Genomic DNA, 26,198 nt, shown 5'->3' with positions numbered 1-26,198 from the left:
TTCCTCTTCTTCAGTGTATCACCACATAATTGCAGGCTATCTATTTGAAAGATAACTTGAATTCACTCTTCTATCCATTACATAGCTGCTTACTACCTTGTTTTAGATTATCTGGAGGTATTTCTAATTTGTCTCTCTACATTCTCATTCTTTTACTGAATCAAACTGCAGAGCAAAAGCAATCTTTAAAGGTGTTTTTAATCTTATACATGGTGAAGAATGTATATTTTTTCTCTTAATTCTAGTGCCATCCTGTTATCACAGTGGCATCATTCTTACAAACTTTCTTATGGGCCCTCGCACTATTCGAGTAAATTTATTTGCTGTTCTGTCCAAGTCCCTTCTGTGCCTCTCTTTTCTTTAACCAGGGTAAAACTGGAATTACAATTTAACCTTTTAATTAATTGCAGTAAGTCAGTTGGCCCACAACATTTTTATTAGAGCCTTTTAGAACTTCATCAAAAAAAAATTTATTTTTGCCAATAGGAGGATAATGGGGATGGGACTGCTTCAGTGCATTGAACTCTTAAAGCTGGAAGGAACCAAGAATGTACTCCAACTTCTAGATTTGCTTTTCTGAATGGCTATTGATATTTTGAATGATCTATTTTTCCCTCTAGGATTTGAAGTGTATTCTTTAAGATATCCTTAAGTTCTTGTTTAAACTTGGGTCTATTTCTGGACCTTTTCCTTTTCTATAATCTGTTTTGTTCCCATGCCATACAACACTGTAAAGAAATTACTGTACCCCCCCGTTTTAAAAAAAGATTTTATTTATTTATTTGAGAGAGAACTAGAGAGAGCATGAGTAGGGGGAAGGGCAGAGGGAGAGGGAGAAGTAGACTCCCTGCTGGGCAGGGAGACCATTGCAGGGCTCAACCCCAGGACCCCAAGATCATGACCCCAAGCTGAAGGCAGCTGCTTAACTGACTGAGCCACCCAGTTGCCCCTACTGTACCCCCTTTTTAAAAAAGGAAATATTTCAAGCATAGAGAAAACTGTGGAGATTATATATTATCTGTATACCACATATCAAGCTTTGTAACATCTTCACATTTTGCTGTAGTTCATTTAGACCATTTTTCTTTTATCTTTTTTTATTGAGTTGTAATTCCCATAGCATAATGTTTTCCCTTTATAAGTATACAATTCTGTGCTTTTTAGTACATTGACAAAGTTTTGCACCATTACCACTGTCTAATTCCATAACATTTACATCACCTCTAAAAGAAACACCACACCCATTGCAGTCTGTCCACATACTGGATTTGCCTACTTTGGACAGTTCATATAAATGGAATCACATAATATGTGGCCTTTTGTATCTGGCTTCTTTCATTTAACATAATGTTTTTGTGGTTGATCCATATTGTATCATGTATTGGTACTTCATTCCTCTTTAGGTCTGAATAATATTCCATTGTATTAGCTATTCCACATTTTGTTTATCCATATATGAATTGATAGACATTTGTGTTGTTCCCACTTTTTGACTGTTATGCTATGCTATGAATATTCACATACAAGAATTTTTGTAGACATACTTTCAACTCTCTATATACTCAGGAGGGTTATTGCGGAGTTAGTTATGTAGTAACTCTATGTTTAACTTTTTGAGGAATTGCCTAACTCTCTTCCAATACAGCTACAATGTTTTCCGTTCCCACCAGCAATGTATGTGGGTACCAGTTTCTCCACATCCTTTGCAATGCTCATTATTCTCCATCTTTAAAATTACAGCCATCCTAGAGAGCATGAAGCATGTCTCATTGTGGTTTTGATTTTCATTTACCTGAAGAACTAATGTTGAACGTCTTTTCTACTTTGGAGAAATGGCTATTCAGATCATTTATTTTTGTAGTTAACAGCTTTATTGAGATAAAATTTAAATACTATGCAGTTCACCCATTTAAAGTATATAATTCAGTGGTTTTTGTTTTGACATATCTGAATTTTTAAAAATATCCATATTTCCTTCATTTTAACTCTCATTACATAAGTCAATCACAGTTTATTCACTGTTTTATTAATGGGCCAGTATTTATTCCAAATTGACGTTGTACATGTTCTTCCATACACGTGTTGTGAGGATTTTTTTAGGGTGTATACCTGGGAGTGAAAGTGCTGGGTCATAACACGCACTGAGCAGAATGGTTGCAGAAGCTTTTCATCTCTTTCTTCCTCTGTTTCGTAGCAGTGTAAATTATACATGACTAATCTTTTCTCGAAGGGTTGGGAGAATTCATTGTAAGACATATTTCACTCCTTTTAATGCTCATTTTTTCTTATATTGAGTCCTTTCCTCTGAGCTGTTGCTTCTTTCTGAAGCACAAAGTTATTTTTTCTCTCTTTTACACTTTACTGCTTATTCTTGAAGTTCTGCATTCTCATTACTGTCTAAGAATAGGTTTTTGTTTTGTTTTTAATTTGTTAGTATTCAGGGTGGCCTTTCAATCTGAAGACCCATATATGTCTTTTTTCAGTTCTGGAAAATCATAAGCCATTATCTTTTTGAATGTCAGGTATCCATTAGTTGAAACATCATGATCATTTCTCTGTTTCTCATAACTGTCCCTTCTTATTTTTCATCTCTTTGTCTCTTTTTGCCTTACTGTTTTGCATGAAACAGTCCTAGCTTCCACCTCACTAATTATGTCTGACTTTTTCAATCTAGGATTTATTTCTCATTTTTTCTCATTCTCCTTGTAGGCTTCAGGACCTGCTCCTGTTTGCATACTTTTCAGCAATATTAGGAAGGACTGGGATTTCCTACTGCGTGTGTTAATCTTGGTGGATGATGGTCTTTGGCTCTAGATTTCCCCCCTTTCCTCCCAGGTATACAGGAGGCCTCTGTGAGACTGCTCCTGTTCTTGTTATTCTTATCTGGGATTAGACACCATTGTGATTCCTGCTGCCAGGCCTAGTAACAGATTCTCTGGCATCCTGTCACCTGGCTAGTCCTGTTGTAATATCTGAAGCATTCTAGGTGTAGCTTCTGACTTCTGCAGCACAGCTCACCAACCTGTGTCCTTAGATGGTGGCTTGTCCCTATGGTTTTCTGACCGTTCTCCCATATCTCAGGTATTCTGGTTAGTTTCTAGTCCACTGAGCTTTCCCATTCATGTATTTGATAACAGCTTTTAAAAATCATTCAATTGATCTATCTTATTTCTGTATCTTTCTTTTTAAGATAAATGTTTTCTGAACTTTCAGTGAAATTTAAAAGGGAAGCAAAATAATCTACCATTTTGATCCATCTGTGAATGAGTCTGGTGTGGATATGAAAACTGTTATTTGGTGGGTGGAGAAGGGTCTCACAAAGTCATATGAATGCAACACTGACTGCTGTCATGCTCCTCACAAATTATCATTTCTTCTTCCTCTACATGAATTATTACTCTTCTTTCTGAAGTCCTTTCTTTGAACAAGTTCCCTATGCCTGTATAGGTGCTCCATGATGTGAATTTATCTTTTTCTTCCAGTGCTGTATTAAATGAGAATGATGTGCCCTTCCCTGAAGATTCTCTTGCTCTGATGCATACCACACCTGCAGCAAATGGTTCTGTTCTTAAGGTAACAACACTTGCTTTTGAAAGTTTCTCCAAAGGCTATATTGATTTGAGTCCTGTGGTATAATCACAGACATCAGGTGATTTCTGATTGACACCAGAACTTAAGCTATGAGAAAAGCATTGAGCCTCAGTTCTCTAGAGAGAATCCTATTGCCAAATCTCTCACAAGAGTATCTCAGGGCTTCTTCAGTTTTTCTGTTACTTTGTTGGTCTTTTGTTTTAGGTGGTCTTTGGATTTTTGGTTTTTTGATGCTGGCTATACCTCCCTAGTGTCTCAAACAGTAGATGGCCCATAGTAGGCACTAAAGAAATACTGATTGCTTAAAACAACAGCACCCTATCATTGTATTGCAGTATAACCAGCTCGTTACAGCCGCTGCTTTTCTGCCCCTTGCCACACCCTTACCAGTCCAGAAATCATAGAAACCCAGTTCATTGCCCATTGAATGTTTTAATTTGCAAGTTAAATGAAAAATTATCCTTGCAAATGAATGTTTACCATTTTGCTTTTTAACTACATGGATGCATTAATTATAGAAATTTGCCAAATATTTCATTAAAAAAAAAGTTAGGAATCACTTGTATTCCCACTATCCAAAGACAGTGTATAATTAAGATTTAGGTGTATAATTTTTCAGACTTTTGGGTTTAAAAAATCCAACCTAAAATATCTTCAATCAGGAGCTTCCTTTCTGCTAATTAAAATTCTAAAAAGATATAGTGCCATCTTTGATCATTGAAAATTGAGTGAAACTTATGATTTTTTGGAACAGAGAAGGTCATTTAATCCAAAGATTTATTGCATGTTATAATATGTACCAGACAGCATGCTAGTTTCAAAAATTGAAAAGTTAAACATGGCATCTTTTTTCAAACTGCTTACATTCCACTGGGAGAGAGAATTTTAATACATTGTGGTAGAGATACATACACACTGTTTGGGGGCTATCTGGGAAGGGGTGGCCAAAGAGGAGGGGGATGTGAGAAGTGAGAGAAAATTTTTTAGAACAATTTTTTTCCTATATGTAATTTTTTCCTTTAAATATTTTATTTATTTATTTGGACAGAGAGAGAGAGACAGCCAGTGAGAGAGGGGACACAAGCAGGGGAAGTGGGAGAGGAAGAAGCAGGCTCCCAGCGGAGCATGGAGCCTGATGTGGGGCTTAATCCCAGGACCCTGGGATCATGCCCTGAGCCGAAGGCAGACGCTTAACAACTGAGCCACCCAGGTGCCCCTCTACGTGTGATTAAAATTAGGTTGAATGTTGAGACATAAATAGATTGACCACAGCCTGAAGGCAGATAGATAGAAATAGGATTGTATAAATAAAGGGCCTTTTTTTGTTATGTGTACTACACCCTCGATACTTATTTCTCTTATTTCCAGTTTGGAATTTTATCTTTTATTCTTATTAAATTCTTCCTACCTACCTACTTACCTTCTCTGTCTCTGTCTCTCTCTCTCTCTCTCTTTCTCTGTAGTACAGAGATCCATCTTCCATTAGGTGCTTCAAATACTAATTAAAAAGTATTGATTAACATTTATGGGGGAAGTTCATATTGTACTCTTTTTCAAACAGTGAAGTACCAGTACATCTGGATAAAGAAGTCTTTGGAATTTAGGCGTCTTCTTTATTCACTGTCTCCTGTGCTGAACCTTTTATCTCTCTCTTCCAGTCTAAGAGCTAAGAGCCAGAACAGTCTTAACCCTACCCAAGTTTTATCTCACCAAAAAGAGTAGCTCTCTGTAAATTCACGTAACACTTTATTTTTTTTTTAAGATTTTATTTGTTTATTTGAGAGAGAGAGGGTACGAGCAGGGCGAGAGGCAGGAGAGGAAGAAGCTGACTCCCCACTGAGCAGAGAGCCCAATGTGGGGCTCCATCCCAGGACCCTGAGATCATGACCGGAGCTGAAGGCAAATGCTTAACTGACTGAGCCACCCAGGCGCCCACACATAACACTTTAGCTTTTTCAACTTCTGATTTTGGTTTAGGTTCCCCTCCAAGCAAAGGGGAATCACTATAATAACCATGATTCTTGAGTATCCCTGTTTGTTTAAAGGTTAAAACCAACAAAGGCTGGGTCAGAATTGTAAGTTGAGAGAATATGGAAAAAATTTAGTTTGATGATTAATGAGTCATTCAACAGCTATATATATTTTATCTCTCATAGGATGCTACAGATGAATTGGATGCCTTGCTTTTATCTCTAACTGAGAATCTAATGGACCACACAGTCACACCTCAGGTAAATATGCTTTAAAACAGCAAGGTGGAAAGGAATTTCTGTTTTGAAACATATTCCTGCTACATTCCAATTTTTGCCTTTTTAACCATATAGTAAAACTGTTCATTTAATAAGAGGTCATATTTCAGTAACCACTTAGCCTTGCCTTTCTACTAAAATTTCACCACTTTAAATTTATGTGTCACTGTATAGTAACCACATGTTACTATAAGCCTATTTGTAATTCAACACCATATTAAGTAACATGAGAGGAAGTATATGGGGATAAACATAAAGAGTTGAAACAATAAGGACATAGAGCATAAGAATGGTTGGCATTGAACAGATGGATTGTTATTGCAGTATAGGAGATACTGTGGTGGGTACTGTGACCAAATTATAATACAAATAAGAAACATTTCTTTCCCTCTAGAGACTTCTGTATGGTTGAGATGAAAAGTATACAAACTCATTCAGTGTGTTATGAGTAATATGACAAGAATTGCTGTGGGAGCTAGATCTCATTCTGAAGGCTTGGAGGTACAAATGGTACTTTCTCTGGACCTGGATGTTTGCTTAGATAATTAATTCTTAAACTTGGGTGTGTATCTGTCACCTGGAGGGTGTATTAAAACACAGATTGCTGGGCTCCACCCTCAGTGTTTCTGATTTGGTGTGTGGGGGTTAGGGCCTCAGAAGTTGCATTTCTAGCATGTTCCAGGTGATGTAGATGTGGTCTGAGAACCACCCTTTGGTAACCACTAGCTTAGATCAGTGAACAGAGACTTTACCAAAGGATAAGAATTAATCACAAGTGTAGAAAAGTGAGCAGGCAGAAGACAAAAGGTATAGTGTCAGTATTGAGCCATGATAATCCTTTATAAAGATAAAAGAAGTAACTTCAAAGATTAATGCAAGATGGCCTAAAGCCCAGAGAAGGACTCCCTGGGGCCTAACTCAGAACCATATTCCATGTGCACTCTATCATAAGTGGATACAGGGATGAAAGTCAAACTGATTAAACAACTTTTTTACATCACTGATATGTTTTCCCTTTCCTGCAAATTTAGAACGCTTTTTTTGTTTGTTTGTTTTAAATCAAGATTTAGAATATCATGCGTTTTAGATTCTGCATATGGGCTCTCTGTTCTGTTACACTTACAGATTTCTGTTATTAGAACTGTAACACTCTTCTAACAACTTTAGCTTTTTAATTGATTTTGATAGAGTAAGGCAAGACAAGCATCATTATGTAACTGTTCTGTTATTCTTGCTTGTTAATTCTTTCAGAAGATTTTTAGAATAACTTTTTCTAGTCCCACCCCTCCAAAATCCTTTGGATTTTTATTTGTAAATGCATTAAATTCATAAATTAATTTGGGGAAAGAATCGATATATTTATGATAATCTGTGTCTTAGCTAAGAATACGATGTTTTTCTCATTCAAGACTTCCTGTATCTCTTCTTAAACTTTGTCATTATAGCCCCCCAATATAAGTTCTATACTTTACTATTTTCAGATCTTTCCTGCTTTTTTGTGCTATTATTAATGAGATCTTTTTTTAAAAAGTCAGATACCCAAATTAATTATACCTCTCAGTCCATGGCAGACTATCTTCTTAGGTCCATGCAAGGCTTCTCTTTTGTTTGTCTTATTTTATTTCCCTTTGTTCTCCATTCCCCATTTTCCCTAAGGCACCCATTCTACTCTGTTTGCTATATGTACTTCCGGACATCTTTCGTATATTCATTTAGATAAACATTTGTGAAAAACAGTATTAAGTTTCCTCAAAAAATTAAAAATAGAATTACCATCTGATCCAGCAATTCTATTACTGGGTATTTACCCAAAGAAAGTGAAAACACTAATTCGAAAAGACATATGCATCCCTGTTTATTGCAGCATTATTTGTGATAGCCAGGATATGGAAGGAACCCAAATATCCGTTGATAGATGAATGGATAAAGAAGATGTGGGCTCTGTGTGTGCGTGTGCATGTGCGTGTGTGCAAGATGGAATATTACTTAGCCATAAAAAGAATGAAATCTTCCCACTTGCAATAATATGGATGGAGCTGGAGGGTATAATGTTAAGTGAAATAAGGCAAACAGAATGACAAATACCATATGATTTCACTCATATGTGGGATTGAAGAAACAAAACAAACGAACAAGGAAAAAAGAGACTAACAATAAGACAGACTTAAATACAGAGAACAAATTGGTGGTCACCAGAGGGGAGTTGTGTGGTTGGATGGATGAAATAGGTGAAGAGGGTAAAGAGTACACTTATGATGAACACTGAGAAATTTATAGAATTGTTGAATCATTGTATTGTACACCTGAAACTAATATAACTTAGAAAAAAATCTTCTTTCATATTTCTTTGAACGTACTGTGGGAGAATTGGGGATAGATACCCACAAGTAGGATTGCTGGGTTGCATGGTTATATGAATAGTAGGTATCGCTCACTGCCTCCAGAATGGCTCCCATAGTTTATAAGTCCTACCCACAGTTTTTCCCTAAGCTGAACTTTATCTGACTTTCTAATATATTCTGTCTTTATGGGTTGGTCTCCTTGTTTCAATTTGCATGGGTTAGATGGTATATTTCCTCCATTATTTTAATGCCGCTTTAGGTTTCCTCTTTGACTGAATCACCTATTTGTATCTTTTTCCCTTTTTTCTGTCAGGTTTCCTGTCTTCTTCTTGATTTCAGGAATTCTTGTATAGTCTAGATATTAATTCCATGTCAGTCTTAGATACTAAAAATACTTTCTTCTGATCTGTGTACTAACACATCTGAGGCATCTTTATCACCGTGTCATTTTTGACAGGTAGCAAGGACACTGAGACAACATATGTCTGTCACCGGGGAGGTGGATGAGTAAAATAGGTGTATGTCCTTCACCGAACAAAAACCTTCTATTCCGATGTCACGCATTCTTCATTTTTTTCTCCTTATAGTGTGGGGTTTGGGGTTTGAAAAGATCCTTCCTCGTCTGCCACCCCAACCCCTGAGGTCACAGAGATATTCTTTTCTGTTCGTTTCTATTAGCTTTAATTTTATTTTACCTTTCACATTTAGATTTTAACCAATTTGAATAATATGAGGTTTTGGGGGAGGATGTCAGTTATGGTTTTGATATGACACAAATTTGTATTTATCCATAAAAAGAGACAATTTTCTCAATATTATCTACTAAATGACTCATCCTTTCCCTGTTGGTGTGTTAACTAATCTTTCTGTTGTGTTCCAGTGGGCTCTTTTTCTGCTCTACTACTCTTGTGTTTATTACTCTGGCTTTGTACTGATACCTAGTATATTCTTACTTATAAATTTCAGCATCAGTTTGTCAGATTTCCCCCAAAATTCTGCTGGCATTTAATGGAGTTTATATTAAATTTAGAGATTATTTTGGAGAAAACGGACACTTTTGTAATGTCTTTTCATTTTCATGAACATGATAGATATTTCTGTTTTCTCTCATCTTAGAGTCTCTAAATGTTCTCTGTAAGTCTTCTTTAGATTGTTAGGCTAAATACTTCATAGTTTTGTTACAGTTTTTTGATAATAATGAACAGTTTTTAACTTTTTACTGTTGAACTCAGAAGTTGATTTTGTGTCTAGCATACTTGCTGAATTCTTTCATTAATCAATCTGCTGAGTCTCTTTAATATTCTTTCAGTTTCTAGGGTATGTTTCATACCTGTCAACAGTTATTGATTAATTCACTTCTCATCTATTGCTAAATCTGTCATTTTGTGTATTTTGAAGATATGCTGTGAGGTGCATATATATTAATGGTAATTATACTTTCTCCACCTCCTTTGAGCACTTTGAAGTGTCCTTCCTTGACCCTTTTTTCTCTCTTAATTTCCCTTTTGACTAATATAAAATTGACCCCCTAGCTTTCTTTTAAGTTTATATGGCCTAATATATAATTTCCTATCCTTCTATTTTCAGCCTTTTTGTATCTGTTGATCTTAAGTGGACCTTTTGTGAACAACAGTTTGCTGGATCTTGTTGTTTAAATCTTATTTGAGGATTTCTATCCTCTGATTGTGTTTAATCCATTTATATTTACTGTAATTATGGTTATTATAGGACTTGTTTCTGCCAAACCATTTTTTATTTACCTTTACCATATATTCTCTCTCTCATTCTTCCTTGTATTTCCTATGGTAAAAGTGCATTTTCTTAATTTTGGTGGGAAAGTCATACTTTGTACTTTTTTCTTCTGGTGCTCACTTATTAATAAGACAGGGACTTACATAAATTTTTTTCTTATCAGAATCTCAGACCACGAGTCTAAGGACTAATCTAAGTTTCTATAAAGTAGGAGAGTCCATTAGCTTATAATTCTACACATAGAAGTAAGGTCTAGAAAATTAAACGTTAAAAAGCTAACGTAACAAGGCCCCTATGAGTCAGGACAATATGAGTGTTTCTATATACATGAATGATAAATTAGAGAATGACCTATATATGAACAGATTTTTTTTCCCTGTGTTACTTTCTTTGTGCTTCTTCATTTGGATTAGTCATAATCCACTGTTCAGGATGCTACCAAGAAAGCTATGATTATTCGTAATGAATTGAAATGTCAGAAAATAAAATGTTAAACTGGATGCTGGGTTGGGGGGTGGGGGAAGTCCTGTTAATAAGGAACCTGAAAGTAGTAGTAGCATTCTTGTAGTAGAACATTTTTAAAGAGATTCTCAAAATTATGACAGTTTCTTAAGTGGTGAGTACGGCATCTGTGTTGTAGAAAAGGATCCTGGATTCAGAGTGCCCGTCAGCTCAGGGGGAGCCATTAAGAACTTTCTCCCTCTGCAGTACATTCCATAGTAGAAAACGTTATGAGAATGATTGTGAAAATAAGTCTTCCCTAAAAGTAAACACATATATACAATTTATTTTAGGTATCTTCAACATCCATGATCACACCACGGTGGATTGTACCAGTAAGTTAATGATATTTGCAATTTTTATTTTGGTTACCCTTTTAGAGTGAGGCTGAAAGGATTACCTGACTCTTGTTTTTCCTTAAAGATGTGGGGTCATTCCCAAAGTTCTGTTAACTTAATGGCTTCAAACTAGTGATTTAGCTTTTCTGTTTGTAAAGGCTTAAGGATGCTGACAAAAACAAAAATAAAAATCTGAGGTGAAGGATGGTAAGAAACAAACCAAAGCAGCCCATGACCATCAAAATCCTCTAACTTACTACCACAGTCATTAGGGAAGATGGCTTGGAGCTGATGCCCAGGCCAGTGTTTTCACCTCTGCTCAGGTATTGTGTCTGTCTCCCTCAGCAGAGGAGTGTCCTTTCTAATGGACTGGCAGGAAGTGGACCGTCCTTGGCAGGGAAGGAGGGACATGGTAACAGAGAAGTAATCTCGTTGATTTCTCCCCCAGCACCATTCTTGGTGGATGCTGTGACCAGGTGAGGAAATTATTTCTCCATTGCAGTTCTTAGGCATCTGTTAGGAGGAAAAAATAATAAAATTAATATATTTATAGCAGTAATGTTAGTTCTTCTTTAACTGAACTTAACTGAACCTGGATAAATTTTTTTCTCTATTATTTGGAATAGTGTTTTTCTCTGTTTTCTTGTCAGTAATAATTTTCTACAAAATTATGAAGCCCTTTTTTTTTTATATGAAGTCCTCATAAATGTTAACATGTTAACAGGCTTATCTTTAAAAATTTATATTTATTTTAGAATTCACTTATGTCTTTTCCTTTAATGCTTTACTATTATGTTGTTCATCCATAAGGTGAAGAGTCATAGATAAGAGTGAGGTAGGAGATTCCCAAGACGAGGGCTGTGAGTGAGACACCTTTTACCACTACTTGTTACAAGTTCATTTCAACATATTGCTTGCTACAAATAGAAGCTGGACTCGAAAGACCTTTTGTTTGGCATGTAGTTCTTCAACTCTTCATTGTTAGAACCAAAACTGTACCTATTTTGCAAAAGATGTACAATTGCCTTCATTCTCACTTCAGCCTTCTTCTTGGTGATGTCTGTTTCTCACATCCTCCTGGTCTTGAGAGTGTTAAGTTAGTTGAAATAGATGCTATCCTAATTAGAGAAGAAATTTCCTCATTAATTGGAAAAATTATTAGAACTGATTAACTTGGGAAATTAATAGTTTCATTTTAAAATTGTTCTCTTATCTCCACAGTCTTCAAAGTAATATAATCACTCACTCAGCAAACACTTATTGAATGCCTGTTATGTACCAGGCATTGATTTTATCTGGTTTGGCAGCACTGAAGATAGCAGTGAACAAAACAAGCATGGGACTTGCCGTAGGGAACTGACATGTACTTGTCAAATAGCACCATATACAATTTTAATAAGTTATTTTTCTAACCATTTATATGCCTAGTAAATTGCCACTGTATAAATAGAGATTATGTGTAGAAAACCAGGTGATAATGCTTTGTAATTGAGTTTACACAATAAAATATGAGTTCTTAGGACTTCTAAATTAAAAATTACAGATGAAAGAAGAGATTATCTACATTCTTCCCAAGACAAAATAGTCATAGAGGAATTAAAGAGATCAAAAAGAACAGGTAGTACACCTGAAACTTATATAATGTTATATGTCAATCATACCTCAAAAAAAAAAAAAAAGCCAGTGGAATAGAATAGGGTCTAGAAACAAACCCACACATATACAGTTACCTGATTTGTGAAAAAGGGAGGGTGCGGTGCTGTGGGGAAAGGATGGTTTTTTAGTAAATCAGCTGGACAAATTAAATATCCATGTGGGAAAAGATTAATCTTGACCCAACCTGAGACCATACACAAAAATCCATCCTAGATGGATTGCAGATCTAAATGTGAAACATCAAATAATAAAGCTTTTAGAAGAAAATATAAGCAAACATCCTGGAGATCAGGAAAGATTTTTTAAACAGGTCACAAAATGCTTTAGTAACAGGAAAAAATCGGTAACTTGGATTATATCAAGAACTTCTGTTCATAAAAAGAAATAATTTCAAGATCTCAAAAAGGGAAGCCAGAGAGTTAGAGAAAATACTTGCACTTCCTCCCTCCTCTCCCCATTGATCTCTATCTCTCTGTCTTTGACAAAAGAAAGAATCTTTAGAATATATAAAGAGCTCTTGTAAATCAATAAGAAAAAGACAGCTAAATGGAAAAATTGGCAAGACTTGAAAAGGCAGTTCACAAGAGGATATCCAGGTGGTCAATAAGTATACAAGACAGTGTGCAACTTGACTAGTCATTGAGGAATACAAATTCAAACCACCATGGAGTGACCACTGTACACTACCGGAATCGCTGAAGTGAAAAAGACACATAGTATCGAGTGTTGGTGAAGATATGGGACAACTGGAGCTTTTTAAATTGGAATAACCACGTTGGAAATAGGTTTGGCAGTATCTACTACAGCTGAACATGCCCAGTGACTCAGTGATTCTATCATACATACCCAGTAGAAATACAAATAAATGTCTATGAGAGGACATGTACAAGAATGTTTACAGCAGCTCTATTCATAATAGCCCAAGCTGAAAACTTTCCAAAAGCCCATTAATAGCTACATAAATAGCAATACAGATGAATCGTGTAAACATAATTATGTATATTAGTTTGTTGTGTAACAAATTGCCACATATTTAGCATCTTAAAACAACACTGTATTTGTAATCTCATTTTCTGTGGGTCTGAAGTCTGGACACAACTTTGCTGGGTCCTCTGCAACTACCAGAAGCCCATTAGTTAGTGCGTTTTGCCCGTATGTACAGTTTCCAAATGGCATTCCAGTGCTTCACTTTTAAATATGAGTAGCTGCTTCCCTTGTAAGTGTGAAGAGAGCCAAAGATTTCCAGATGTTTGAGGAAAAACTGGAACTGGTAAACTGAAAAGAAGGGAACATGAGCATCAGAAACTTCACAAATGATAGATAGTTTCAAGAGAGAGGAGGTGCCGCATCCATGCCACACTAACAGGATATGAAAAAGAAAGGAAACAGAAAATGCAGTATTCTTAGAAATTATTAACCACGTTAAAAATAAAATCCAAAGAGTGTGTGGAAGATAAGATTGAGGAACTCCAAAAAAGGAGAGCAAAAAGATGAAAACTGGGACAGAAGAGAAAATTGGAGGATTGGTCCAGGCAGTCCAATATATAAATCATTGAAGATCCGGAAAGAACAGAGTAAATAAGAGAAAATTGTCAAAGGAATTGAGATTTCTCAGAAGTACTTCAGGTGTTTTTGTTGTTTTTTTTGTTTGTTTGTTTCATTTTGTTTTTAAGATTTTATTTATTTGAGAGACAGAGCATGAGCCGGGGGAGGAGGAGAGGGAGAAGCAGACTCTTCACTGAGCAGGGAGTCCAATGTGGGCCTGATCCCAGGACCCTGAGATCATGACCTGAGCCAAGGCAGACGCTTAATAGACTGAGCCACCCAGGCAACCAGAAGTACTTGAGTTTTTAGATTAAACAGGTCTGAGTACCCAGCACAGAGAATGAAAATAGACAACACCAGGGACCATCATGAAACTTCAGAATATCGGACTTAAGAGAGGATATAAGTCTGCAGAGAGGGAAGTAAAAAAGAGTACATGAGAGGATTGGTAATCAGAATGACAGCACACTTCACTGAAAGCAAGAAGGTAATGGAGCAATGTCTTCAGAATTCTGGAGGAAAATTATTTTTCACCTAGATGTTTATATCCAGACTATATCAATGAAGTGTGAGATTAGAATGAGATGAGTAGACATGGAGTTTCTCTAAAATGTATACTTTCCCATGCAGTCTTATTCAGGCATTTACTCACTGGAGGATGTAATCCATCAAAACCACGTGATTATCCAAGAAGGAGGAAGACACGGGACACAGAAAACAGGTGCAGGAACTGACCAGGATAAAGGTGGAGGAAAGTTCTGAGGCAGCAGCTGCCCCACTGGTCTAGGAAAATTCTGTACAGATTTGAAGAGGGGGATATAGAGTTCCAGGAAAGATATTGCCAAGAAAAAAACACAAACATGGCTTCCCCCAGTTTTTGAAAAATTACATGACATGTCTGAATGTACTGTGGTGAGATCCATGGTTCTAGCTGCAAGCTTAAGGACAAATTAGAAATAAGTACAGAAAATGGAGCAAACAGTGAAACAAAGAAGCAGTTCTTCAGTCCAGGAAGAGCAAATTATATAAGAAAAAAATGCACTATGCTTATATCAGTTGTGAAAATATTTACATAATTATAACAAACGTGCTGAAAATTGTTCATTAAACTGTGTTGAAAAGGTAAGAAGGAAGGATTGGGTAGCTGGTGAGTGGGCTCTAAGAATGGTAAGCTTTTGTAATCCGTGGCAGGAAGTCATTGTAGAAAACAGTCCAAAGGCCACTTGGACTTTTGCTCGTTGTGTATCACAGTCGCCTGGAGGGCTCGTTAAAACATGGCTTAGGGGGGCGCCTGGGTGGTGCAGTTGGTTGAGCAGCTGACTCTTGGTTTCAGCTCAGGTCGTGATCTCAGGGTTATGAGATTGAGCCCAGCGTCAGGCCCCATACTCATCACTCAGGGCAGAGTCTGTTTGAGATTCTCTCTCCCTCTCCCTCTGCCCCTCCCACTCATGTGCTCTCTCTCTCTTTCTAAAATAAATCAGTCTTTAAAACAAATAAACACAGTTTACAGGGCCCCATCCTCAGATCCTCCTATTCAGCATGTCTGGGGTGGTGCCTAGGAATTTGCATTTATAACAAATCCCAGGATTTGTTAGAATACTTGGAGAAACAGATACAGAAAAGTGAAGGAAAGTGCCAGAAAAAAAAAAGAAAACTGTTGAAAGTGTTTGTCTCTATGTAGTAGAAATGGAGAAGGCTGGTACATGTGACTGCTGTTTCAACTATCAAGCTTGTTAGTAGTTTCGACATGTTAAACTCTGTCCTTTGCACTGTGTATTTTGATGTTAAGTTTTAATGAAACCAAGAGAGATGACTTTACATCCTTGCTTCTGAGTTCATGCTCTTCAGCTATGGCAGAGACTCTTGGGCACTCATGCAAAGCCCACATCCTTTTATTTTTCACATAACTCTGACAAAGCAGATTAACTGGTGTGGGAACTCAGCCACAGCCATCTGGGACTATATCTGTGTAAAGCACAGAACAGTGTGCGCACTTACCTTGGTATTTCTTCAACAGGTTTGCTGTCATGCTCAGCACAGTACTGTTCTTGCCATTCATAATAATAACCCTGACTCATTAAGAAATGATTAAGTGTTTGGTATGTTTTATTCAAGACAGTAGGGAAAATTGGTATCTTCAGATTTCATTTCAAGATGAAATAAGCATCATTTATCTAGAAAATTCCCTTCTGTAAATGTCTCATTGCTAAATTAGGTGTTGCAGCATAGTCATTGAGGTCTGTAATTTACTCTCAACCTGCTCCATATAGCACTGGTGAAGAAATGCAGTTGCTCCCACCCCAGTAGTTTCACTGAATAATAACCCCCTTCTTTCTTCCTTTCAGCTCTGGTCCAACATTGGCGGAAGAAACCGTCTTGAAGCAGAAGTGTTTACTGACAACTGAGCTCTGAGGGTTTGGCTCCTTCTCACCTGTAACTGGAATGCCCAGCACGCTGCAGCTGTCCGTCCTGGAATCCATTTCCACTGGAATGTTCAGATTCAGGAGCTTGTCCTTACTTGTGAGTAAAAAAGCTCACCTACATTTGACTTCAACTCAATAAAAAACATTTTCCGTCCAACTGGAAGGGTTTAATTACACTACATATTTGCCCAGATGAGGGTATCTGGTCTTTTACTTTCTATAATTGTATCGAAGTTGTATATTCCTCAGACAAGGGAATTCTTTTCCCTGTTGTTCCCTTCAAACTCTTGGCCCCATCTAGTGGTTATAATTGTTCATAACTCCTCCATAACCAGGCCGTCGCTGGTAATCAGTAATAGCCTTTTGAATGTTATTTCTTTCTCTAGTATTAGGGTGAGTGTCCTTGATCCCAGTACCTGTTAGAGAAGTTGCCCTTATCCATGCAGTACCTGGAAATCAGGAATTTAGGAAATTAATGAGCATATCATGTAGGTAATTTGAGGCCTAATTGTTTACAATTATTACAGTACTAAAGAAAAGTTTAGAATACAGAAGGTTTTCAAGTATCTCCCATACTTTTGACTTCTTACTGGACTGGCTATCTTAATACGTCCAGGTAAACTAAACCTTGAGAAGAATACAGAGAAATCAATTGTGTATATTTTGTGTCTTTTTTTTTCAGCCCTGCTTCCCCACAGGAAGCCCTCACATGCACCACACACATACTCTCTAACTTTTCAGGCTGGACAGGGACAGCAGTCACTTCTCTACACTGGTACCAATTTGGATACAGGCTCCATTTCCTTTTAATATGAGCTGAATCAATTTAGAACTTGTAAACTAAAGAAAACAAAACGAAATGAAAATAACAGGACAGAAATAGGGAATCGGGGGTCAAGGGGGTTTTGTTTCTTAAACACCTATGTCTGAAATTGTACCTAGCATACTGTAAGAACTCGTATCTTTGGAATTTTATGTTAATTTTAGAAAGTCTCTAGAAGTTCCTAATCACTTCTGATATTAAAAAAAAAATTTCTGGATGTTAAAGTAGCACATGTGCATATAGAAAATGAGAAGAGTGTAAAAATAACCTCTTGCAATCCTGACTTCCAGAAAAGCACTCTTATTTTAGCTTTAAAAATTCAGAATGCAGGAGGTAAGCCACAGTTGCTGCTGGAAACGAGGATGAGGTGGAAACCATGTTGGCATTATTGTTGTTAATCCCTGTGATCAAGGATTGATGTCAAACTATACCTCCTGGAATTTGATGTTTAGTTTTCTGCCCTGTATTATGTATATAATTGAGTGTTAATTTATGTTGCTCAGCACAAGAGAACATCTGGTTTTGTGATTTTTAAAACCATGATTTGGACTGTCCTGGGTTCCCTGTAGCATAGTCATGTGCTAGGCAAACACACACTAGTGTCTGATTGGAAGGCTCAGGAATTTTAATCTTGTGCTGTTTCCCAGGGAGCTGTAGAGTTTGGAAACCACTTTTGCACAGAACAACTTTGCTGAAGGAAAGAAAGTTGGCACTTCTTGCTGGCTGCTTCCCCTTAGCCATTATGCTGAGCTTGTGAATTTCATTGGTGGAGCTCTTGCCAATTCTTAATTGTAAAACAAATTTTCTCGCAGCTGTAAGTGACACCTAGACTAACCAAGAGCTTGACCAGGGGCCTCACCCGAAGCATGCTGGAGTGGACATCAGATTTCCAATGTGCTGACAATGCCAGATGTACTGAAAGGTCAAGGTTGTGCATCTAACCACAGAACAGCTAAGGTCTTACTAGCTTGGAGGGCCTAAGCTTCCTATCCAGTTTAGGAGGTAGCACCATCCTTATTTTAAACTTTTTACAATTTAGGAATAAGTTGTTGAAAATATTCTGTAACCTGTGTGTCTTTTGGTTCCTATGTTCTTGCTGGTTAGCATATTGAAAAGGACTTTCTTAAAATTTACTTAAACCTTGGGCTAAAAGGAGGAAATTTTGCCTTTTGTCCTGACACGAAGTGGTGAACATGGAAATTACTATTTTAAGGATGAATTAGCACCGGCAGTTTAGATACCTGTCAAGTGTAACTTCCCTGTCATGACTGGTGCTCGTGCCTTCCCCAGAGGTGCTGTAACACTGCTTTTGTCCTTGCTCATCTGAGAGCGGAGGGCAGAGAATGGCAGCGCTCAGGATATCTGTGAATGTGTCCGAGAGGGAAGGGAGAAGTCTGTCTCTGTGATGAGAGAAAAGCTGATATATGTGAGTCAGTAAAGAATGTGAGCAGAGCGAGATTCGAGATAATACTGGATAAGAAGGCAGGTCGGTTACACTGAAGTGGGAGGAGGGACGGCTCTGGTGGCATGAGCCGCTGTTGACCTTTAGGGCATAGTCCTCTCCTACAAAGATCACAACCCACCTGCATATCCGAGAATCATCTGATGAACTAAAGCTCTGATCCTCAGATGAGATGGAATAGCCCTACTGGCTGTTCAAAATGACAGCTGGTTGGGCAGGAAGTTTTTCTCTAGAATGAGGTTCCCATGCACTTTAGTAAATGTAGCTAAAAAGAAATATTGGCAACATTTAATTAAGTCAGAAGTAATGAGAGCATGTTTGAAAAGAGAGCAAGAACAACAGTTTATTTGAGGGCTCCAGCTAGAAAGCTGTTAGCATTCTTCCGTTTGAAGGTAGTTTGGAGGTGATTTATAGCTGAGATAACAGATCCAGATTGGCAACAGATAACAGAAGGCTTTTAGCCACAGGCTCAGCTCCTCTGTGGTTACTTTCCTCCCAGATTTTCCAGTACCAGATTTGACTGTGGTAACTCATTAGGATCAGTGATGATGGAACTTGTGCCTGGGAGCAGATTTGAGGCTGGTGCTGAGAGAGTGGCAGGGCTTCTTTTATTGTCTTGCCAGGCCTCGTGGGTCTGTGGGGCTTGCGAGGACCGGGTTGCTGCTGCTGCCCCCGTCTCATGGCTTAGTGTGCGCTCCACCCCAGGAACACTTTAGTATAGAGCCATGCATGCAGGAGGCGTCTGCTGCGGGCCTCGGGGGAGCAGAAAGGTGAGGAACCTCAAGTCAGGCCGTTGGACAGCCCATGTAGGGGAAGGGAGAGTTGGCATGGTGGTTTAAAATAAGAATGGTAGGTTTCAGCTTTCTGCCCTCGACTCTTCTTCTGAACTTGTAAAATGATAAACGAGATCCTATTTCTTAAGATTGTTGGTAGTAGCACCTGTGTATACACTGGAAGGGCTCATTGTTCTTTCATGCCTGCCCTTCAGGAAACACTGGTGAACAAAGGAATGACTGGGTTCCTTTGGTCTTGATAAATTTAGACATACCCTTAACAGCTTTCCTAAAATGTTTATATTGTTTTAAGAAAAATTCTGTTTAAAAATATTTCTTACAGCCTACTGTTTATCTTCACCTTTATCTGCTTTCGCACAATCACAGATGCTCTGTGGACAATTAAGGACGAAAGCCCTGGGTAGTTCTTGCATCTTGACTTCTTGTTCTCCTGTGCTTCCCAATTCTGGCTAAAACGAGCACCCCCATCTTCTCTTGCATAAGCCCCAGAATGAAAGCTCAGGTGTCACTTCAGAGACTTTGTTAGAATTATTTGGCAGTCACTTACATAGAGAAAGATCTTCCATCTTTTCCTATAAGTAAGGGTCTTGAGAAGCCAAGTTCTTGTCTTCTCACTTAGAGCAGGGATGAGCGAAGTTTTTCTGTGAAGAGCAGAGGTAGCCGTGCCGCCAGAGCACAGGAGCAGCACAGACAGTAGTACACGCCTGGGCTGGCTATGCTCCACTCGAGTTTCACTTACAAAAGAGGCGCCGACTCCGATTCCACGCTCGGTGGCGTGGCAGCGTGGCTGCCTGGGAGTCAGGCGGATAGTCTCACAGGTTCTGCAGCAGCAGCTGTCACGCAGAGGCACCTGACATCTCTAGACATTGGCACCCTCATCTGCACACGGACAGGGTGCAGTCATGGGTCTCGTAGCTCTGAGAGTCTTTGTGAGGCCTCACCAGTTTCTAATCGATCTTGCCTTCAGCCTTTCAGTTGCTGAGAAGCCTGGAGTCTTCTGCAGACTGAAGAATGTACATTTCTATGTTATTTGTCCTTTTTTCCTCTCAAAAAGGTAAACACTCTGGTTTTTCAATGATCAGAAGAAAGTTGGAAGCTTTTCCTATCAGCCTTCAGGATGAGGAAGTTTGTTTGGATTATAAAAATTTGTCCCGAGCCGAACTCTGCTGTGCTAGCGTATTGGTAGAGCTATAATGATTTCCAGTTCTCAGATAGGATACGTGTTGCTTGAGACAATAATTCAGTCACTTCCCAGGATTTCTCTTTATCAAGGAGGTATTTTAGCACAGATCTCTTGCTCTTTTTGTTTTCATAAGTAAATTTTCTTTTCTGGATATGATAGTTAAAAGGACCTCACTAACTATTTTTTGTTTACTTTTTATATGTGTAAAGCTTTGCAGTAGCTTTTAAAGTGTTATTTATTTTTATATCGAGTGCACTATTTTTCATTGCGTTCCACAGTTTTATATGACTCGTATTAGAAGCACTGCACTGAACTGAGTTGTTTGTATACTGACATGAGAACCGTAGATGTGACCACAAATAAAGCTTTTGTGAAACATTTATGTTCTTACGAGCTGTTTTCAGATTCTTGGAAGTGTAATACCTACATGCTGCCTGTTTTCTGTCCTCCACACAATTGTTAGATCCGAGCTGCTGTTCATAGGAACGTGAGGGACCAAATGGAAGTCGTGAACAGAAGCAGCACCAGTTGTCAGTGTCCATTTTGGTATGTGTGGTACAAATTTGGGAGTAGAGGCATTTTCAAAGTTAGAAACCTCATTGGTCAACTCGCAGCGTATCCTGGAAGGCACAGCAGTTGTTCCCAGGAGCAGCGTGGTACAGTAGAAACACAGCTCTGCTACTCAGTACCATTGCTTCACAAACCCCTGCCTCAGTTCCTCTGTCCGGGCCGGTGTGGTACATTTTATGTGGTACCGCATCTGGTAGAGAGGAGTAGCTGTCCTCCGTCACGCCATCCCAGCAACGAACGCTGCTGCTGGACAGTCGTACACACCACAGGCCAGCAAGGTCTCTGAGAACAGTCTCTTTCCTGCCCCCCTCCTTCCCCTTCCACCCAAAGAACAGATAGCGATGGGCCTGGACAACCAAGAAGCTTTTCTTAGGCTCTAATGCATGTGCAGGGCGAGGCAGGAACCTGGGCTCTGCCACCAGTGCTGGAAGTTCTCCTCAAAGAGATCCGGCATGAAGCAACCAAAGCACTCTCACTTGAGCACAGTGACTCGTGGGAAAGATATGGGGAGCTCTCTAAACCAAGGGGATGGGTGGAAGTGTGGACTCCTCCTCTGGTACCAGCAGGAAAGGTCTGGCTGCTCCCTGCTGCTCACACTGACTGGCATTCGGAGTTGGAGAGGGCAGGACACCTGAAAAGGCTGTGGATCCCCAAAAGGAGGGGAATGGTGAATCGGCTACCAAGACCATCACAGATTTGGGAGAAGACACTACATATCACAGTTGAAATCTGAAGAAAAAGAACTGAGAAAATTCAGGAAAGTAGATTACAGCTGGGTAATAGCGCTCTAAGCGTTGGAGACAGGGCTTGCACTTAAAAAAAAGGTATGTTGATAGAACATCTATTTTAATGTTATTTCTGTTCTTAAAATATTAAATTAAAAAAAAATCAACCCAGTATGCCACCCAGAAATGGCTTTTGTGGTCAGCGCCAAGAAAAGGCAGCAGGGTCAAAAATGGAGCTCAGGTCAGTAGGGTCCAAGAAAATTAGCTCAGTGTTGGTTTGGGGTCAGTGTGGTAGGCTTAGGGTGATTTGTCCCAGTAGACATTCAGCCCCACTGTCCGCAGCAGGGTTGCCCATACCCACGTGGGCCCTGGCGGCCACTCTGTAGCCCTCCGCAGTGCGCCCTTCACACCTCCAGAGCGTCATGCAGCGATAGAGCTGGGTCACACTCAAGCTAGGAATTTGGGTTGTGGGCGTGGGAACTAGAATTTCAAGATGACCTGGTCCCAGCTCCTCAGTGCCTAGATTAGAAAAGAGGTCCAGAAAGGGAAAGGAACCGGCCCTAGTTCATAGGGCCAGGGGTAGGAATTCAGCCCTCTCACCTACTTCCCTCAGCACTGCTAGTCTTGGCTCCCTAGGTCACGGTTGCCACAGAGCATAGTCTCACTTTTTCTGTGGCACCCCTGAGGCCCTTCCTACCTGGGTCCAGAATTCCCATGGGAGAAGCTGACCCATTTCAAGCCTCCGTGGCTCTAAGCAGAGCCTCCTCGGAAAGAAACCACAGCATGGAGCTCTGGTCAGCCCTTAGCAACCACCATTCTACTCTCTGTTCCTGAGTTTGCCTTTTTTAGATTCTACATGTGAGTGATATAATTCAATATGTGTTTTTCCTTCTCTGACTTATGTCACTTAGCATAATGCCCTCAAGTTCCATCCATGTTGTCACAAATGGCAGGATTTCCTTCTCTCTCATGGCTAATATTCCACTGTATATATGACTGATTTTCTTTAGCCACTCATCCACTGGTGAACATGTAGGTAGTTTCCATATCTTGGCTCTCGTGAACCATGCTCCTGGTTCTTAATCAGTTTAGGTTAGGGACTCTCTTACACATCTGGACACGTGGGTAGTTTTGCATACAATTCCACATGCTCATTGATCCCTTAGGGATCCTCAGGTTGGGAGCTGGGTTGGATGATGGGAATATCTAGCCAGAGGAGGTGGAGCGGGGCGGAGAGAAGGAGGGGTTCTCCTGGGCAGCTGCTGGCTCCTCTCACCGCTGTCTGCAGCACTGGCCCACAGTACAAGCTCAACAGATGCTTGTTCAGCCAAGGTCTGAACACATACAAAGTTCTCAACCTGGAGTAGTCAAGAGCACAAGACTTACCAGCTGTTGAATTATAAATACAAGTACAAAAATATATCCTACTGGAGCCCTGTCCATTGGCCTTTCTGCCTTGTGCTTGCTTGTGCATGGGGGTGAGACTAGTGCCTGCTTCGTGGCGTGGTGAAGGTGGGGAAGGTTCAATGAGTTAATACCAGAATCGTCTGCGTGCGGATGCCCCCCAAGTCCCTATCTCCGACCCAGATCTCTGCTGCACCCCTCCTGGCTCCATATGGATATTACACAAGCACCTTGGGGGCAGCATATCGCAAGGCGGACTTGAAGTGTTCTGCCAAATGCCCCACCCGCACACAGGCCCCAACGGCTGCTGCTCAGGGACCTGGTCGCAGTGACTTGCTCCTTGCCCTTGATTCCTCTCTCTCCCCTCCCATGTCTGATCAGTCCTTAAGTCCCGCTGCGTCTCTCTGGGAACTGACTCCTCATTTTTGCGGCTACACCCCTTGATCAAGTCAGCATCTGGCTTGAGCTCGGGCAGTCGCCGTTGCTGGGTGAATCTGTCTTCCAACTGTAGCCAGAAGTGAAGTCCTGCTCCTCTGTATTGAAACCTCAATGGCTCCCCATCGCCCGGAACACAAAATCCAAACTCCTTCAGTGGCCTCTGTGGCATGGTCTTTGGCCACGCTGCTTCCACTCCTTTGGGTGACCCACACTTGGTCTCCCAACTGGGCCTGCCCTCCTCCTGCTGGGAACTTGGTGGCCCCAGGCTCTGTGTCTTGAGGCTTCTTGTTCAGGGTTGAGGTTGCATCCTACTTCCTCCTGATGCCCCCCTGTGCACTCCAGTATCGGCCCCTCTCCGTGTCACTGCCTTTGTGAGTTACTTGTTAACTGCCGTCCTGATAATATAAGCTCGTCGCTTGCTGCACTGGGGGCACCTGGCATGCTTCCTGGTGTACGGTTAGTGCTCAAATATTTGTTGAACGAAGGGAACAGGGGAGACGGCCGAGACCGACCCCAAAACCACGCAGGATCTCACCTCAGCGGTGCAGACACTCCTGCAACAGATGCAAGATAAGGTTCAGACCGTGTCCGACCAGATCATTGGAAGAACTGGGGACATGAGTAGTCCCACTGACCACCCGGCGAAAAAGCATTGCAGACCTCACACCACAGGCTGGGGTGGAGGAACTGGAAGGTAAAAACAAGATACCTGCCACACCAGTGAGGGTATGCTAAGTTTGCTAATTTACACTGAAATCTGGAGCACCGTTTTTATAAGCCTAGAGAAGACTGAACGGCTTTTTGAAGGAATTACTACATGTAGACAGGTTTTCTATTACAAAGCGTGCATTCTTCTTATCGCATATTATATACTTAGTTTATAGACTGACTGCCCCCCCCCCAGCCCAGTGTCTTGAACATGGTCACTTCACATCTTGGACCTTGGTCAGTTATGCCGTTAACTATTAAACACTAACACTTTGGTGGTTCCTGCATAAAAGTGTCAAATTTTTTAGTGTAAGAAAATACTTGTTGAATGAATGCTGAACTGATTAATCACCCACTGTGTTCCACGGACCCCACCAGGTCCTTAATTTAGGTTTCCCGTTTACTTCTTACTACAACTTCTGTGGTCTTACCAAGAACCAGGAAGTCTGTCTGCCAGTGGGGGTCGGACCAGGAGCTGAAACAGGTCTGTGTGACTCAAATGCCCGAAATCAGCATATCGCAGACCTCAGGCATTTACACACAGGTCACCAGTTGTCCTGGTGTGCCTGGGACTGAGGGTTCCTGGGCCATGGGACTTCCAGCGCTAACGGCAGGAAAGTCCCAGGCACGTCAGCACAACTTGTCACCCACTGTATTCACAGGCTGCCGTGGTGCCACATCTGTGTGTTACTTAGAACTCACTTTAACATTATTGTTGTCAACTCGCTTTTACACAGCCTTGTCCTAAAACGTAAATCATAGTTGTGACGGGCTGGTTATAGTTTTGCTAACGTGCAGCAAAATACACACAATTATTAAAAGAAAAAGGGACCTATCTGTTGTAAATCACATAAAGCTGTCTCACAGAGCCTCAAGGGTGAGCTTGGCCTGCTCTGTGAAACCCTGTCCCACCTGCACTTCCCCAGACACGTGATCTAGTCTTCCTGCCTCTGAGCTCTTCCTGGGAAGCACTATGCTTGCCCTCCAGTAACTTGGTCTGGAAGCGTCAGCGCTCACCCATGTATAGGTTCCCTCCTTCGGTCCACAGCCTCCCCAGGGAGTGAGTATCCTATTAACGAACTCTGGATGGGTGTGTGTGTGTGTGTTGGGGGTGTTGGTAAGCAGTGTGTCTGGGCCATAGATGGGACACTTGTCACAGGATACGAACCCGGGTCTGCCATGGCCTCTCAAGCAGAACCAGAACACAGGCCCAGGTCCTTAGGAAGACCTGGTTCACTTAAGCGAGCCTTGGAACCATCTGCTTGCTCCTTTCTCAATCAGTGCTGAGGGCTTTGTCTTGAGCCCTTTCACCCCTGCCTTGACACTTCCCGTCCTCTGAGAGCTGCCTCAGTCTGACTGGCCCTCCCCGCCGGTTCCATCCCTGGGGCAGGGAGGAAAGCCCTGCCTCCGTGAAACTCCCTCAAAGCTAACCCATTTGCTGCTCAGCGTAGAAGTGAAAGCACGTGGTTTCGCAGTATTCTCTGACTTCTGAGCAGGGCTGGGTTTACAGCGAGGTGCGTGGGGTGCCTACAGCAACCTTTGAGGAGGTGCTTACTCCTAGGATCGCAGAAGTGCCCGCCCAGCCCTTGCACAAACTGACAAGGAGGTGCTTCCGTACATTTTACTTGGGCACCTCACTCATTTCCCCCCAGCTCGGCCCTGCTCCTGAAGGCTGGATGCTGGGCTTCAGATCT

General features: G+C 40.5%; 1 protein-coding gene and 1 pseudogene across 6 annotated transcripts in view; both read left to right on the top strand.

The window, feature by feature from the left end:
* The window catches only part of EPB41L5 (erythrocyte membrane protein band 4.1 like 5), a 142,806-nt gene extending 121,767 nt beyond the window's left edge, over nucleotides 1-21,039 (top strand). For 3 of the 6 annotated variants that reach the window (XM_045804111.2, XM_045804116.2, XM_045804112.2), the window contains 5 exons: nucleotides 3,483-3,573; nucleotides 5,748-5,822; nucleotides 10,729-10,770; nucleotides 11,119-11,249; nucleotides 16,320-21,039. In XM_045804111.2, the coding sequence (XP_045660067.1) occupies nucleotides 3,483-3,573; nucleotides 5,748-5,822; nucleotides 10,729-10,770; nucleotides 11,119-11,249; nucleotides 16,320-16,386 (406 nt within the window). In that variant the 3' untranslated portion in view covers nucleotides 16,387-21,039. The remainder of the gene's footprint in view (nucleotides 1-3,482; nucleotides 3,574-5,747; nucleotides 5,823-10,728; nucleotides 10,771-11,118; nucleotides 11,250-16,319) is intronic. The other 3 variants (XM_045804113.2, XM_045804117.2, XM_045804115.2) reach the window with 3 other exon arrangements.
* LOC148110712 (heat shock factor-binding protein 1 pseudogene) lies at nucleotides 19,408-24,619 on the top strand (annotated as a pseudogene).
* Nucleotides 24,620-26,198: the final 1,579 nt, after the last annotated feature.

The sequence above is a fragment of the Ursus americanus genome, chromosome 1, assembly GCF_024610735.1.
Source record: "Ursus americanus isolate L20-20 chromosome 1, mUrsAme1.1.p, whole genome shotgun sequence".
Taxonomy (NCBI): domain Eukaryota; kingdom Metazoa; phylum Chordata; class Mammalia; order Carnivora; family Ursidae; genus Ursus; species Ursus americanus.
Note: the sequence above shows the minus strand (reverse complement) of the source record. Positions and strands in the feature narration are given on the sequence as shown.